The 15654-nt window shown below is 36.5% G+C and overlaps 1 protein-coding gene across 3 annotated transcripts in view; it reads left to right on the top strand.

Annotated features, from left to right (window-relative positions):
• STAP1 (signal transducing adaptor family member 1) overlaps positions 1-11579 on the top strand; it is a 37908-nt gene extending 26329 nt beyond the window's left edge. The window contains exons 7-9 of one of the 3 annotated variants that reach the window (XM_084890400.1): positions 5647-5716; positions 8219-8315; positions 10454-11579. In XM_084890400.1, the coding sequence (XP_084746526.1) occupies positions 5647-5716; positions 8219-8315; positions 10454-10464 (178 nt within the window). In that variant the 3' untranslated portion in view covers positions 10465-11579. Of the gene's footprint in view, positions 1-5646; positions 5717-8218; positions 8316-9636 lie in introns of all 3 variants that reach the window. The other 2 variants (XM_084890401.1, XM_084890399.1) reach the window with 2 other exon arrangements.
• The last annotated feature ends 4075 nt before the right edge of the window (positions 11580-15654 follow it).

Below are 15654 nucleotides of genomic sequence, written 5' to 3'. Positions count from 1 at the left end.
AAGAATATAACCACAAAATAGGGAGTGGGTGATATACATATAAGCAATACTAAATATGAGCCAAGGCTAATATTTGCAATAGGGAAGAATGATCAAATTACTTTGGCCCTGGATATAGTTCATTCATTCATTCATTCCAACAAGTACCCTGTTTCCCCGAAAATAAGACAGTGTCTTATATTAATTTTTTCTCCCAAAGTTGCGCTAGGTCTTATTTTCAGGTGATGTCTTATCTTTCCATGCACTAGGTCTTATTTTCGGAGGATGTCTTATTTTCGGGGAAACACGGGTACTTACTGAGCAATTACTATGGACTAAGTAATATTCTAGGAACTGAGGATGCAGCAGTGAGCAAAACAACATCCCTAGTTTAAGGAAGTTTACATAATTGCAAGGAGACACAGACTATAAATAAATATGTAACCAAAAATGTCATACGTATGGTAATAAAGGCCTATGAGAGTTAAATAAACCAGGATGAGGGAAATGGGAATCTCAGAGGTAATAGAGAAAATTATGTGCACACTTTGGTAGCACATATACTAAAATTGACTTGATACAGAGAAGACTAAAGATTAGCATGGCCCTTGCGTAGTGTTTCATGTTTTTAAAAAAGAGAAAAATGTTCTAGTTGCTGTTGTTTTAATACAGAGTGGTCAGGAAAGGACTATTTCATTAACTGGCATTTAAACAGAGACCTGAAGGAAGTGAGGGAACAAACCTCAGGGTCTGGAACAAGATCACTCCAGGCAGCAGGTGCATATGTCCAGAGGCAGGAGAGGCTTATTTTGTTAAAAAACAAAACAAAAAAACAGAAAAGGCCTTGGTGATGGCAGTGGAGTGCACTAGGAGAAAGTGGTAGGAGACGAGATTCCAGAGGTGGGGTAGGGACTGATGTGCTGAGCCCTACAGGTCATTGTGAGGACAAGGGTTTTACTCTGAATGACATGAGAGGCCACTGGAGTGTGATGAGTAAAGAAGTGACTATGAAAAGGACCATAAGAGCCTCTTGTCAAGATTAATAATTTCTTTCTGGTAAAATGGTTTATGCTTGATAACGTAAGTAACATTTACATGCACAAGTTGATTTTTCTATATAATTGGGGTGGTTGGATCTTTTAAGGTTCATTTCAGCTCTCGGTCTATGAAAGTTTATATTGCAATAGGATTTCTAGTTTAGTTAACATTTTCACAACTAATCTACATATAAATGTTTTTGTCACATATGAAAATATCCAATAAGTGATTCTTAGTCACAAAAAAGGATAAACAGAACTTTGTTTTTTGAATTTGTTATTTTTTTCCTGAGGGTATTATTCTATTACATTTTTAAAGCTAGAATTTATCTATCAACGAATCTATCTACAATAAATTTAAATAACTCTAAATTAGAGATTAAATATGAAGACATTGACAATGAAGAAAGGCAGTAAAAAGAAAACAATCACAGGAAAAATTAAACTTATGACGTTATGGCTGCATGGCTAGTATGACCCATGGTCTAGTCAGCTTTATTCACTTGCCAATTACTCTGTATACACTACCCATGTACACTGAATAGTGGCCAGAATGTTAGATGGTAAATCTGATTTTGTGTGTGAAGTAAGAGAAAAAGGGTCATGTGTGCATGCACACGTGTTTTCCACAATAAATATCTATGTCAATTTAATCTTTTGGGTTTATTATTTTTTTAAATTATAGACTAACATTTGGAATGAATGAGTTTCAAGAATATAATTTGGTTATATTTTATTTATCATTTAATTGACTATCTTGAAGCATATTCAACATAAATAAAAATTATGGATGGCCATCAAATATCAATGAACTTAGAACTCCTGGATTTTTCTGTTTAGTATATTCTGATTAAGGAGATTGTCCTTTTCCAGGGTTTAGGAAATTGAGTATCGCATAAAATATAGAATGTTTTTAACTGTTTACTTCCACTTTAAAAATATGAAATATATAAAACTAAATTAAAATTTATCTTGCAGATTTAAAAAAAAAGAAACCATCTAACTGCTTGGAAAGTAAACTAGATCACACAAGAGAATGATGAACTGTTTCCTTCATATTATTTTCTTTGTTGAATTGGCTGTTTGATAGATTTGCATGCGAACCCTATGCTACTATTCTGCATGAAACACAATCCTGAGACCTAGCTGCTCTTTAAAGACTGTGTATAGGAGCCAGATCTCTTGTAAGGTAGTTTACATTAGCCCAACTTTTGCACTGTACTTTCTGTACAAGTGAGCTATGAAAAATAGATTTTTTTTCTGCTGTGTGGTTTTGGACAAAATTCAAGTAGTTTCTATATTTAGAATATGAACTTAATGTCACAGCTTATATGTATATTTGTATTGTATTTATACTTATAAGAATCAAGCAAAAGAAGTTCATCTCAAAGTTATGTATTTCTAATTTTACTATACTCACTTCCAGTTTGAATTAATATGTTCATACTTTCATACAGCTGATGGTCATAAGAATATAATATTTCATAAAACTAATCATCCCCTCACCTAAAAAACTTATATTCAGAAAGCAATGAGTAAAATAGAATGGTTAAACTAGAGCATTCTAACACTGTAGTCAGTATAAGTTTATTTAGACTTTGAGAAATAGTTTATAACATGAAAAACATAAAAAGGTTAACATTTTTAGCTGTTATTATACAAATTTTCCTTATGAGTTATATATATATATATATATATATATATATATATATATATATATATACACACACACATATATAATAAAAGCGTAATACGCTAATTAGACCGAACAACCTGCTGGATGTTATTATGGATGTCCTTCTGGACAAAGCTGTGGTAGCAGAGGCTAAGGCCGAGGTGGTTAGGGGAGATCAGGCTGGTAGGGGACCAGTTAGGTATTGTTATGTGTGTTCTCTAATACCTCAAAACAGGTATTTTAGAATGCCCATATTTAATATCTTCTATTTAACAGATCACTTAATTTTAAAGGATAGCTAGTGGAGAGTCGTAGCATTGACTACAGAGCTTCCTGTGAAAACTTGGCAGAAATCTAGACTATTAGGAAGCACCTGTGTTACCCGCAAAACTAATTCATTCTCTTACAGGAGAGATGTTCAGCTATGAAGTTTAGATGAGTGTGTCTGGTTAAACACTAGCTAAAAAGAACAAGTTGGCTTACAAAATATCATGAAAGCAAAAAATTATCACTGTCTGTTCACATATCAGCTGATGGAGGGAAGACTGTAGTTCTCAGGAAGAAGCAAAAGTCATTCAATGTCAAATTATCAGGTGACTTCTCTCTTGATGCAAAATATCATCCACCTTTACCCAGCTCAGTGGTGTGTGAATTCATAAGACATAAAGCTATTCGTACAACAAACTTCATGGTTTGGTTTGGTTTTCTAAAAATAATTATGACTGTGTGGTAAGCTAGCAGTATAAACATTTTGGAAAGCCATTGACCAAGAAAGCAGTAGAAAATAGTTACCCAACATTCATTCCTTTGCAAAAATTGAGGTCAAAAGCTGAGAATAGGCATTTATAACCATACGTAAGGCCACACATCCTTTTTTAAAGACAGAGTACTTCCCTTTCGAGGTCATACACATGAAACTTCAATATAGCAAATCTACCAATCTCATTTTGTCCCTCTCTCTTTATTCCTTTGGAAAACAAAATGTGAAAGAAAAACAAAGGCCTAAAATGAGTCAAAGCCTAAGTGACTTGAATGGAATTTTTTTTCTACCATTCTGCTTCAGAACTTAGTCAGAAGTTCCAAGAGACCCTGACCACCTTTGCTACTTTTTCTTTCACAGCTTTGCCATGAATGACAATAATGATGATATATATGATGGTTGTTACTAACAACAATCAGTCCCCACTTAAAGGTACCCTCTATGGGTGTTGTGTTGAATGCTTGACAAACATTTTCTTCAGGCACAATAAAGACAGAGACAGACAGTATTTCCCATGTTTAATGAACAGAGAGATTGAGACTTAAAAAAGAAAAACCTCAAAGGACTTTTCAAACATAATTCACAACACAGACTTGTGAGTGAAGGCGTTACCATCTCCATTTTATAGATGATAAAGGCTCAGAGAGCTTACAGAATACCAGCATGTGAATCTAGATCTTCCTAGTTATAGAGGCCAAGCTCTTCAAGCTTTCTATTCATCTTCTAAGATATGATAGTCACTTATTTCATAGGAACACAGGGATTCTAAATATATTTGGTGTGAGTTTTCATATGTAACTGTATGATTATAAGGTTTATTTTCATGGCAGAAATAAAGATAAGGTCAGAGCCAACCATTCCAACAAATGGTAGATGTAAGACTTCTTTTGTCTAAGTGTTTTCTTCAGTCTGTAACTGATTCCTGAAGATTCAGCATTAAGAAATACTTTTTTTTTTTCTTTTTCCCCTTTTTAGGAGGGGAGAGGGTCGGTTAGGTTTTATCCCATGTTTTGAAAGTAAAGTTCTAGAATAAACCATTGGAATAAAGTTATTAGCTGTTTCCCAACATGATATGCAACTGAGAGAAGATTTGAATGTAACAGTAGAAGCAGAAAGGGTGAGTCCCTTGAACAGAAGTGTAGTTCAGTCCTAGAGAAATCTGACCTGGAAATGGAGGAGGAGGGATGAGAAAGGTAGGAGGCTCTGCAGATAGAACTTCACCTGATAGACACTTTTGCTTTAGCAGCTTCGGTAAAACGGACAGGTGTTGGAATTACTTTGTCTTTCAAGCAAATGGCAGTGTAATAAATGCTGTTTACTTTTCAACATCAGCAGAACTCTTGGTCCTGATACTGTTCCCATATGAGTCAAGGGAATTCAAGGCAAACATACTATTGTTCAAAACTAACTGGCATAGACATTGACTTATGCTCTTAGTATAAATTAGTTCTAGCAAATAGCACTATGAGGTGGGCTCCTACAGTTTTAAATTTCAGTTTCACAAATACAGTATGCCTTGAGGGCTAGAATACCAAAATAACTAGAATGTGCTTCTTGTTCTTAAGCAATTCATAGTCAATAAAATAGTACAAATTTAGTATCAGAATGCTATGTGATTATAGAAGAGGAAGACATTAACATTCATCTGTTGTACTTGCATTCTCACAACTAAGTGTTCATATAGTACCTAACACCTAGCATTTTCCATACCTTGAAGTCCAAGATGGTATATAAGCAAGCAGGAAGAATAGTCATTGAGAGCTTTCTGACTGGAGTAAAAGGTAATTTGCTTTCTATTCCTCTGTTAATTTAGAGAATAAGTATTTTATTTGTATATGCCCACCTAGGATTTTATAACGATGTCTACTTTGTAAGTTTCTGGCATTTAAAAGTATAATTCTGCCTGAAAGGTTGTCAGTTCTTGATTCCTGTATTTAATCCCTGTTATTTTTCTTTTTCTTTCACTGAACCAATCAATGGCCCAGGTTTCTTATATCCCTAGTATATAACTCCTCAAAAATAATATATATAGAAAACCAGGTAAATAGAAAAACAAAAACCAAAAAAACTACCATTTTCTCCCCTAGTCATTGAAATACAGGTTTTATTTTGCAGGTGATATTTTATACTCACTTTGACCCAACATATACTCAAATGGATATTAACTTTTTTTGTTTTGTTTTTTTCCATTTTAGCATGCCAAGAATCAAGCACTACAAAGTGATGAGTGCAGGAAAAAACTACACTATTGAACTGGAAAAACCTGTAAGTAGCTATTTCCTTGTTGTTCATGAATTTTCTTCTGCTTCTTTCCACACTTACCTTATAGAACACAAAGAAAGGTGGAAAAGTAGACACCTTGCCTAGGAACAGTTCTGGAAAAAAACAGCCATGTCAAGGAGCCTTGAGGTGGTAGGGTGAGATATGAGATGCAAGAGTAGATGGATGAGGCAGAATAGAAGATAATCTGCTAAAAATTCTTTCCATTTTTCTTTTTCTGTAAATTTTTATCAATATAGTTGTTTCAGGGAAATATATTTTATTTAGCTGTTGTTTTATATCCCCCAAATTAAGTATTTCAATTACTTATTTCTTTACATTTTATTTTTTCATTACAGTTGACATTCAATATTTTTTATATTAGTTTCAGGCGAACAGCATTGTGGTTAGATATGTATATACTTTATGAAGCGATGCCCCTGATATCCTGCACTATATATAGTCATTACAACATTGTTGACTACTGCCCTGTTTCCCCAAAAATAAGACAGTGTCTTATATTAATTTTTTCTCCCAAAGTTGCGCTAGGTCTTATTTTCGGAGGATGTCTTATATTCCCTATGCTGTACTTTACATCCCCATAACTACCAATTTGTAGTTTTTAATGATTTTTTTAAAAATTAGTTCCTTTTTACTTTATTTCAGAGAGAGAAAGGGAGAGAGGTATAGAAACATCAATGATGGGAAATAATAATTGCTCGGCCGCCTCCTGCACACCCCCTACTGGGGATCAATCCCACAACCCAGGCATGTGCTCTGACCAAGAATTGAACCTTGACTTTCTTATTCATGGGTTGATGGTCAACCACTGAGAAAACACTGGCCAAGTCAATTTGTACTTTCTAATCCCTTTCACTTTTTCACCCAACCCCACACTCCACCTCCCCGTTCATCTAGCAACAATCAGTTTGTTCTCTCTATCTATGAGTCTGTTTCTGTTTTGTTTGTTCATTTATTTTGTTCTTTAGATTTCACATGTAAGTGAAAACATATATTTGTTTTTCTGTTTGACTTATTTCACTTAGCATAATACCTTCTGGGTCCATCTATGCTCTCTCAAATGGTAAGATTTCTTTTTTATGATTGCACATATGTAGTCTATCTTCTTTGTCCAATCATCTATTGATGGGCATTTGTACTACATCTTTATCCAATCATCTATTAATGGGGTGCTTCCATATCTTGATTACTGGAAATACTGTTGCAATGAACAGAGGGATGTAAATATCTTTTTGAATTAGTGTTTTGGATTTCTTCGGATAAAAACCCAGAAGTGAAATCGCTAGGTCATAAGTAGTTCCATTTAATTTTTTGAGGAACTTTCATACTGTGTTCCTATAGTGGCTGCACTCTGCATTCCCACCAACAGTGCATGAGGGTTCCCCTTTTCCACATCCTAACCAACATTTGATTTATTGATGAAAGCCATTCTGACAGGTGTGAGGTGATTGATATCTTGTGGCTTTAACTGCATTTCTCTGATGATTAGTGATGTTGAGTATCATTTCATATGTCTATTGGCTCTCTGTATGTCTTCTTGGGAGAAGTGTCTATTCAGATCCTCTGTCCATTTTTTAATTTTTTTTTTCTGTTGTATGAGTTCTTTATGAATTTTGGATATTAACTCCTCATTGAATGTATTATTGGCAAATACTAGTATTTTCTCCCAGTAAGTAGGCCATCTTTTTGTTTTGTTGATGGTTTCCTTTGTTCTGCAAAAACATTTTTGTTTGATGTAGCTCCATTTTTTTTTTTTGTTTTTCTTTCCCAAGGATATATATAAAAATAAAATATATTACTAAGAGCAATGTCAGATAGTTTACTGCCTATGTTGTCTTCTGGTTTCAGGTCTTACATTTAACTCCTCAATCCATTTTGAGTTTATTCTTGCATATGGTATAAGAAGGTGGTCTAGTTTCATTTTAATTCATGTATCTGTCCATTTTCTCCACTCCATTTATTGAATAGACTAGCTTTACTCCATTGGATATTCTTGCCTCCTTTGATTAATTCACCATATAGGCATGGATGTATTTCTGGGCTTTTTTCAATGTGCTTATTTCTAATGGGGGGAAAAAACTGTGAATGCATAGTCCTGTAATACCCACCATCTGATTAAGGACCTACTCTCCTTCCTTGTTCCTCTATTCTAGTTCAAATTTCAGGAAGAGAGCATTTCTGACCTAACTTGAGCCATATTCTCATGCAAAAACTGGGAAAGAGTAAAGAGTACCTAATTACTGTCCACCAAAATGTATCCAATAGGAAAGGGGTAATATTTCAACAGGAAATTAGCTATGATTATAAAGGAGAAATAAAATGCATGGGTAGGCAAAACTATTCAGTAAGCCATCAAAGTGAGGTATGGATTCCATTCTCTGGAGGCCAGGGAATACACAGTAATCTCCATTAAATTTCAGTTGAGCTTTCTCTTCCTCTATCTTTACAAGGAGACACTGAGCCCTCTCTCACTCTCTCTTTATACAGGTAACACTTCCAAACCTTTTTAGCGTCATTGATTATTTCATGAAGGAGACTCGAGGAAATTTACGACCATTTATATATTCAACTGATGAAAACTTTGGTATGTTCTTCATTTAATTGCTGTATTAAGGAAAGCAAAGCCAAACAAAACCAAACCCTGTATATGGCTTGTCATGTCTACTAGGTAGGACTGTAGTTGTGCTTTTAAATTTACCCATTTAGAAATTGTTTTTGTCACTGACCCTGTGAAAATAAGGGAATACCACTACATCCTGGATAAAGGATGGGCCCACTCTAAGGGAAAAAACCCTGAAGCATGTGCTACAACTATTAACTTCAGTGCATTAGTCTACTTGACTTTATGAAATTCAGAGATAAGAAGAAAACCATATATAGTCATGTAAACCAAAGAGGAAACTTAACAATAGGGTCTGTTAACACTGTCAAATGCTTCAGGCACATTAAAATGAGTGAGGATTAAGGAAAGACCATGGGAATTGGCCATAAGATAGTAGATGACTTGAGAGAGGTCTTATTCAACCATAAAGGGAGAAGTCAGAGTGCAAGATAACAAGGAGTGGGTGAAGGGTAAACTACAGATAAAGATTATAGATAGTAGACAGAACTAACTACAGAATTTGTGGGGCCACTTGTTCATAAATAAGAATTTAAGAACAGTGATAATGATCATTAAACCAAGCATGGGACCCTATAAATTGTACAGTTCACATGACCATGAAACTGGCCCTGTTTGTACTTCCTTTTTTGGCAGAGCAGGACAGGCTGGTTGTGAGTTTCTCTCCATAACTGAAACAATCCTTGACACATGGTCACTTGAGAAGCTGTAAACAGGACAGATAAAAATATTTCCCTTTTGTTTGGATTCAGTTATCAAAACAAGTCCCTGTTCCTACAAATTATGAGGGAAAACAACTTTGGCTACTTGTATCCAGGCATATCTGGAAAATCTCCCTAATTAAAAAGGCAGCAAATTTTCCCTGGTTGGGTAGCTCAATTGGTTGGAGCGTTGTCCCGTACACCAAGAGGTTGCGGGTTTGATACCAACTTTCCAAGAAGTTTTTCTTAATGTTGACTATGAAACATTCCTTCCTTTGACTTCTACATATTAATTCAATTTCTGGCTTTGAGACAACATAGGGTTTAGCCATCTGTTCCTCTCCCATGGGTCTGTCATCTATAAATTATTGGTTCCTTCAGCACTCTCAGTCTCATCTTGCTCTTCTCTGTACACTAATAGCTGAGCATTTCTCTTAAAACTTAAGCACAAGGGATGAACTCATTGCTATGGATATGGCCAGCATAATACATTGCCTGGGCTTTATGCAGGTAAATACTACCTAACAGAAACCCCTGGGAATGAGCTATTAATACTATTAATGCTTTCCCCCCTTCTTTTCCAGAGACCAGAGGATTTCCTGTAACATCTTTAAAATAAATAGAAAAAAATAGGATGGCGGGGAGGGAAATCCAATGTAACTGGCCTCCTTCATAAATGATATTGGGTCAGTTACCTAATGCTATGTAACAAACCACCCCCAAAACATGCTGTGCAACAAATCACCCCTAGAACATGGTGGTTAAATCAACAAACCTTTTATTTTCTCAGGACTCTGTGTATCAGCAATTTGGACTGAACCACGCTCTTCACCTGGTCTCTAAGCACTGAGCTCAGGCTCTCACATGAGATCTCAGAGCAGTTAAGGAGAGAAGGGTAGCTATATGTCCTGGGTTAGAAATTCTTAGTGCTGAGAATAAAGTTCAGAAAGTCCTCATGGAAGTTTTGACAGGGTCTGCCCTTTTAAGCAAAAAAAAAAATTTAACAAAACCAATTTTATCATCAGCTAATTGACATATACAAGTTCCTGCAGCATCTCATCAACGCTGTAACAAAGCAACAATGAACTAAACCACACCGAGGACCTGCCTTGTTGGAGCTTTTAACACCAAAGCTGTGAAGTGAATAAATAATTCCAAGTGTGATATGTTTTATGTACAGGGACTGTATTTCTTTCTTTTAAGAATTATTTAATTTATATAGAATAGTTTTGGTGTATAGTCCTACCAGTTTTGACAACCACCACCACCACCACCACCACAATTAAGACACAAAGTATTATCACCTCAAAAAATGCCTTCAAGTTGTTCCTTTATAGTTAGCCCTTTTTATTTAGAATTTACCAATTTTAAACTTTTAAAATATATTTTTATTGATTTCAGAGAAGAAATAGAGTGAGAAATACCAATGATGAAATAGAATCATTGATCTCACCCAACCGGGAATCCAGCAACTCAGGCATGTCACTTGACTGGGAATGGAACCGTGATCTCCTGGTTCATAGGCCAATCAACCACTGCACCACACCAGTTGGGCTGTAGTCAGCCCTTTTTATTGTCAATCTCTGGCAACTACTGATGTCTTCCATTCTTATAGTTTTGCATTTTACAGAATGTCATATAAATGGAATCACAGTATGAAATCTTTTGACACCAATTTCTTTCACTCATCATGTCTAGATTCACACAAGTATAGCATGTATTACCAGCTTGTTCCTTTTTTTAAAGCTGAATACTATTTCACTGTTTGGTGACACCATTTTTTTTTAAATCTACCTACCAATTTAAATGTATCAGGGTTTCCAGTTTTTGGCAATTATTAATTAAGCTATATAAATATTATTATAAAGATTTTTGTGTGAACATGTCTTCATTTCACCTGAATAAATCTCTAAGAATAGTGTATGTATCCTGTCTAATAAAAGAGTAATATGCAAATTAACCATCATTCCGCTACACCCATAAGCTTGTTGTTAAATATTGTATTTGCTTGTTGTCAAATAATTTTTCTTTAGAATTTTTAACTAGCATTTACTTTATACAAGCTACTGTGACTTATAAAAGCATTTCCTGGATATATAATTTTTAGTTTCTATATCAATTCCACTGCCTATATCTAAACTCCACAAAACTATTAAATTATTATTTGGTTATATTTTAAAAATATATTTTATTTTAGAGAAAGAGGAAGAGAGAGAAATACCAATGTGAGAGAGAAACATTGATTGGTTGCCTTCCAACCCATTGTTTTCCATGTACCCAACCTGGGACCAAAGCTGTAGCCCAGGTATGTGCTCTGGCTGGGAATAGAACCGCCAACCTTTCATTGCACAGAATGGTACCCAGCAAACTGAGCCATTCCAGCCAGACTACATTTTGTTTTTATTCAACTTTAGGAGCATGTTGAGTTAACCCTACAATTCACGGATCCTTATTTTCATCAGTCTGTATAAAATTTTTCATTTTATTTTTATCTGCACAAGATCTTTTTCTTGTGTTATTTTTCTACTTTTATATGTGGATCCTACTTTCACTGCCTCCATAGGCCTCACACTAATATTTTAATATTTTACATATGTCTTAAAATATACAATTACCTACAAAATTTATAGAGTGTGTTTGTGTGTGTGTGTGCGTGCGCACCCTTCATTTATATAAGTAGCATTGTGCTCATATTATTCCTTAGTTGTGGGGCTCAAACCTGGGAGTTTTAATCTGGTCCACCATAGACTCTACCATATACCTTTATTCAAGCAGATTGCTCCAACTTCACACACACACACACACACACACACACACACACACACACCCCTTCATTTTTACTTCTCTACAAACCGTCAGAATTTCTCTGAAATTTGTACCCAGAGGCATATATGTGGTCTGACAAACACACTAAATGCTTTCCAGAAGTTTAGATCTTTACCAGCAATGCAAGAGTTTGAACTTCTCTTCACCAACAACCTATTATTCTTGTCTTAAACTGTTGTTACCCTTATGAATATACATTAGATGCTCATCCTATCTAATAAGAGTAATATGCAAATAGACTGTACCTACACTACCCCCACAAGCCACACACACCAGCCAATCAGGTGTGAGTATACAAATTAACCCAACCACGATGGCCGTGGCCATGGAGAGAGCAGGAGGCTTGGGTTTTCCTGGCAATGGAGGAAGCCAAACTTTCTGCACATCCTGGCATGCCCTGGCCTCTACTCAAGGCTACAGAGTTTCAATTATAGAAGATAAATAAATCCCAGATCCCAGAGCCGCCACTTGGGTCACCAGGGTGTGTGGGGGGGTGGCCGGCCTGCAAACCACTTGCCCAGGCCACCCCATGCCCCAAAGGATGATCCAGGGCACCCTGATCCAGGGCACCCTGACCCAGGACACTCTCCAGAGCAAACCAGCTGGCTCCCACTCGTGCACCAGGCCTTTATCCTATCTAATAAAATCGTAATATGCAGATTGATCATCACTCCAACACACAAGATTGCTGCCCCTATGTGGACACAAGATGGCCAGCAGGGGAGGGGAGTTGGGAGGGAACAGGCCTGCAAGAGAGGGCAGTTGGGGGCAATCAATCCTGCAGAGGAGGGCAGTTAGGGGTGACCAGGCTGGCAGAGGAGGGAAGTTGGGGACAACTGGGCCTACAGTGAAGGGCAGTTGGAGGGGACCCAGACCTGCTGGGGAGAACAGTTGGACGGGACCCGGCCTGCAGGGGAGGGCAGTTAGGGGCAAACAGTCTGGCAGGGGAGCAATTAGGCATCAATCAGGCTAGCAGAGGAGTCATTTGGGGGTGATCAGGTTGGCAGGCAGACATGGTGAGGGGCAATCAGGAAGGCAGGTGAGCAGTTGGGATCGAGCAGTCCTGGATTGTGAGAGGAACCCCAGATTGGAGAGGCTGAGCTAACCTCCCTCTCCCCACTCCCCGTGAATGAATTTTGTGCACCGGGCCTCTAGTAACTTTATATAAAACTGCCAAACTCTTTCCACAAATGGTTCTTTCTGCATCTGTGTCCTTCATGTCATGAGGATTCTAGTTGCATCTCACCAGCACTTAGTGTCATTAAAAAAAAAAGATTCCTCTAAGTGTATAGTGGTTTCATGGTGGTTTTAATATGTATTTCCCTAATGATTATATTAACCCTTTGCACTCTGCTGTCCCCTCTCAGGGGACATCGGAATTCTAGCATATCACTCGGATGTCCCCTCTCAGGGGAGATTGCAGTTTATTAGTGATTACGGAGAATTGAGTTTCCGCCGCAAAGTAGCGTCGAGTAGCTGGTAGCCAATGTCCAGAATGGTTCAGAGTGCAAAGGGTTAAGCATTTTTTTCATGTTTTTTCAATCATATACTGAATTTGGTAAAATATGTTTAAGTCTTTTGTCCATATTTTCATTGGGTGGTTTTATTGTGGCTAAGTTTTAACACTTCTGTACATGTTCTAAAAACAGGTCCTTTTGTCAAATATGTCATTTGTGAATACTGTGTTTGTTTTATTGTATTATTTTAATAAACAAAAAAGAGCAGTTTTCAGTTTTGATGAAGTATAAATGATCAACTTTTGCTTACTTTTAGTGTTGTATCTGAGAACTCTTTCACTAAACAAAACCACAAAGATTTTTTTTGCTGTTTTTCTCTCCCCAGAAGTGTTAATAGTCTTATGTGTTACATTTGGTCTATGATCCACTTGCAATTAATTTTTGTTTAGGTGTAAGGGATGCATCAAGGTTTATTTTATTGGCATTTAGACATGTAATTGTTCAGCAACATTTGTTTAAAAAAATCACCCTTTATTAAATCACCTTTGCATCTTTGTAAAAAATCAACTGATCATATTTCATTTTATTAATATATTTTATTGATTTTTTTTACAGAGAGGAAGGGAGAGAGATAGAGAGCTAGAATGGTTGATGAGAAACATCAACCAGCTGCCTCTTGTACACCCCCCCACTGGGAATGTGCTGGCAACCAATGTACATGCCCTTGACCGGAATCGAATCCGGGACCTTTCAGTCCGCAGACCAATGCTCTACAGCTGAGCCAAACCGGTTTCAGTTTTACATCAATTCTTTATTTTATTTTATTTTATATTTTATTGATTTTTTACAGAGAGGAAGGAGAGAGATAGAGAGCTAGAAACGTCGATGAGAGAGAAACATTGACCAGCTGCCTCTTGCACCCCCTCCACAGTGGATGTGGATGTGCCCGCAACCAATGTACATGACCTTGACCGGAATCGAACCCGGGACCTTTTAGTCCGCAGATCGACGCTCTACCGCTGAGCCAAACCGGTTTCAGCTTTACATCAATTCTTGATATCAGGAGGTACGAGTCCAACTTTGCTCTTTTCAACATTGTTTGGCCTAGTCTAGTTTCTTTGCTTTTCAGAGTAAGTTTTAAAATGAACTTGTTACCTACAGAGAAGTCCTCCTGGGTTTTGATATGGATTTTGCTAAATGTGAAGATCAGTTCAAGGAGACCTGACAGAAGGATGAGTTCTCTTGGGGTTTCAGATGCTCATGCTGCCACAGCTACAGTGCAACGCCTTGACTAGGGGCCATCTTCAGAGCAGGAGTAGAAAAAATAGGAAATGGAAAGGGGTGACAAAATGGGCTATTGATGTAAAATTCCAATAATTTTAGAAATATAACTGGGTCAGTCTGCTTTGGGATCAGGCCAAATTATTCAACTTCCCTGCATTTCAGATTAGGAAATGACATAAACAGGTGGAATTAGAAGGACACATGGAGACTCAAATAATCAGACTATCTTCTGTATAATAACATTTTTCTTTCAAAAGCAGAAAGATAAAGAAAGGTGAACTGGAACAGTAAATGCAAGTAGAAATGAACTTTCTAAGAAAGATTACAAAAGGGTAAAACCTATCTTGATAAATAGTGCTGAAATTTTAAGAAAACTGGGGAGCCTTAAATTGTGTCAGGAATTTGGGCTCATAGCTGATTGGGGCACAGTAGCAATGCTTCAGCCCTTAGCTTTAAGTTGCCTTGAACTGGGAAATGGAAGTTGCAAAGCCCTAAGGGTTAAAATCAGGCGACATGGAGAAAGTTGTTTCCAAAGAAATGAAATTTTTGTTTCGTGTTAACCCATGTCAGCATTTAGCGTTTTCTTGACATAAAAGGCAAGAGCAATGAGAGAATCAGAATAAAGATTTTACCTCAATGTATTTTTCCCAACTTCAGAAATTAAAACCCACTTCAAAATACGTTAGCGTAAATAATTGATATTAAGCTAACCAGCTGAAAAAAAATGCTCCTAGAGAAAAATTTGTTAGGAACTAAGCTATAAGTCAAGGATAAAATAAGAATCAAAAAAGCATCTGACTATTCAGTATTTAATTAACATTTATTAAACATACTATCAATGTTTCAAGTACAAGCAGGAAAATCAATTCATGCTGCAAATCAAGAATTGCCCTTTTCCTCGACATTGGATCTTTATTTAATCAAGGTTTCCCCCCACACTTTCTAGGCCAAGAACCCATCATAGAAGGGCAAAGAGAGAAGATGAAGAAATCTATTATATATCCAGACACATAATTAAACTACATAAAAGGAATG

This window comes from Pipistrellus hanaki, assembly GCF_964339955.1.
Source record: "Pipistrellus hanaki genome assembly, chromosome: 1".
NCBI classification, from domain to species: Eukaryota; Metazoa; Chordata; class Mammalia; order Chiroptera; family Vespertilionidae; genus Pipistrellus; species Pipistrellus hanaki.
Note: the sequence above shows the minus strand (reverse complement) of the source record. Positions and strands in the feature narration are given on the sequence as shown.